This window comes from Gracilinanus agilis, unplaced genomic scaffold (assembly GCF_016433145.1).
Source record: "Gracilinanus agilis isolate LMUSP501 unplaced genomic scaffold, AgileGrace unplaced_scaffold9145, whole genome shotgun sequence".
Lineage (NCBI taxonomy): Eukaryota > Metazoa > Chordata > Mammalia > Didelphimorphia > Didelphidae > Gracilinanus > Gracilinanus agilis.
Genome location: NW_025400014.1, coordinates 1 through 1,921, shown reverse-complemented (window position 1 = coordinate 1,921; position 1,921 = coordinate 1). Strand labels below are relative to the sequence as shown.

General features: G+C 58.7%; 1 protein-coding gene across 1 annotated transcript; it reads right to left on the bottom strand.

Moving 5' to 3' along the window:
• Positions 1-426: 426 nt before the first annotated feature.
• Positions 427-1,711, bottom strand: LOC123256705 (MARCKS-related protein-like; the record flags this gene model as incomplete). The annotated part of the gene is made up of 1 exon (XM_044685276.1): positions 427-1,711. A coding segment is annotated over one exon (516 nt), but the record flags the coding sequence as incomplete, so codon positions are not given.
• Between the last annotated feature and the right edge of the window lie 210 nt (positions 1,712-1,921).

Sequence of the window (1,921 nt, the reverse complement as noted above, 5' to 3'; positions counted from 1 at the left end):
AGGGGGCACCTTGTGCTCCTGTACCTCAGCAGACTCTAGGTTAAGGGCATCTGGCTGCCCTTTCATGTGTACCATCAAATATTCCCCATTTATCCCTGGTCAGGGGCCCACCAATATTGACTAGGGTTTGTGTGTGTGAGTGGTCTGGGTGGGATCTATGGTGTGGTTTCCATTTTGAAATTATTTTTGTTTTTTGAAAAAAATCTTTGTAATAAAACGGATATTTTTATTTCTTTGTGAATTGGCTGGCCTTTCTGATGGCAAGGAACTGAGCTAAACTCTCAAAGGGACCACTTAGGCCTGGGACTAACCCTCAATAGCATTGAGCTGAGAGTAGTCCTCAATGCAGAATGCTTTTGAGTATTGAGTCACTAAGATCAGGTGGCACCAGGATGGCACCCTCTTCCAAATACAGTACTCATTAAGTCGTCACAACAGGGCCTGACATTTATTCCTTTTCCAAATGTTACAGTTAAAACCCCAGATGGGAGGTTGGTTTTAGCAGTTAGAAAAAGTCACAAGTTTAGTTTGGCCATTAAAAATTATTTACAAATGAAGAAAAATGAGACAAAACAATAAGTTGCTTCACATTATACAGATCCCCCTCCCCCCAGAACCCTTCAGCTCCCCTACAAAGTCAAAAGGAACACACAGCAGGCGCACAAAGCTGGAGTTTGAAACTGAGCAAGACATTTATAAAAACCCAACCAAGTTAGCTTCCCTTCCAAACCAGCGGGGCTGGCAGGGGCCAGCACAAAATCCTTCCAATGAGCCCAGCCCTCAAGGGCTGAGGGAAGATGGCCAAACACCCCACTTCAGCCTCAGGGACTGAGAAGAGCGACAGCAAACCTATTGGGGAAGAAAGAGAAGGGCTCACCAGTGAAAGGGGTAGGAGCAGGGCCTGGAGCTGGGGCTGGTCTGAGCATCTCACTCCACTAAACTAACAAGGGACTGCGGAGGAGCGAGGGGGAGGGACTGGATAGGGAAGAGGGAATGCTGGAGGGGACGAGAGACAGTCCAGGAGCAGGGGCGGGGGGGGGGGGGGCAGCTCTGCCTAGAGATCTGAGCTGGACTCGGGAGGCAGGCCGGGCACCAGGTCGAGTGGCTGACCCAGCGGTGGGGGTGCACAGTCTTTGAACTCGGGAGATGCCCACCTGCCCCTCTCCCGGGGTGGGGTTATGGGGTAGATGGAGGGCTACTCTTTCTGCTCCCCGCCTGGCGTGGGGCTCTGCTCCGGGGCTGGGGTGCCCTCGGCGGCCGCCTGGGGGGCCGGCTCCTCCAACTTTCTGTTGTCTGCCTGGTCCCCCTGGGCCGGGGCTGTTGCGACTTCGGCGCCAGCGGCTGCCTCCTCCGCGGCCTCCTGCAGGGACCCCTGGCTACCCGGAGCCTCAGCCTCGGCGACCCCGTCCTCAGTGGGCGAGGAGCCGGCTGAATCGCCCCCCGCCTCCTTCCGGTTCCGCTTGAAGGACAGGCCGCTCAGCTTAAAGGGCTTCTTGAAGGAGAATTTCTTTTTCTTCTTGGGCGTCTCCTTGGGCGGCCCCTCAGCCTTGGCCTCGCCGCTTGGGCTCTGTGCCGCAGGGCTCGTGGACTCGATGGCGTCGCCGCTGGCCCTGGCAGCGTCGGTGGACTCGGCGGGACCCGGGGGGGTCGCCTCGGCCTCGGCCTCGGCCTTGGGGGGCACGTCTCCATTGCTCTTCACATGGCCGTTCTCCTGCAGACGGGCAGAGCAGAGCACAGGGCAGCTCCGTGAGCCGCCTGCGGGGGGAGCTGCCGGGGCGGCCCCGGACCCAGGCCGCCAGGGGGCGCGCGGGACGGCTGGGGCTGCACTGGGGCCCGAGAACGGGTGGGCCGAGCAGCCTACCCAGCCCGCTCAGCCCTCCGCGCATCCCTTCGGGCATCTCCCCCAGCCTGCCCGCTGGAT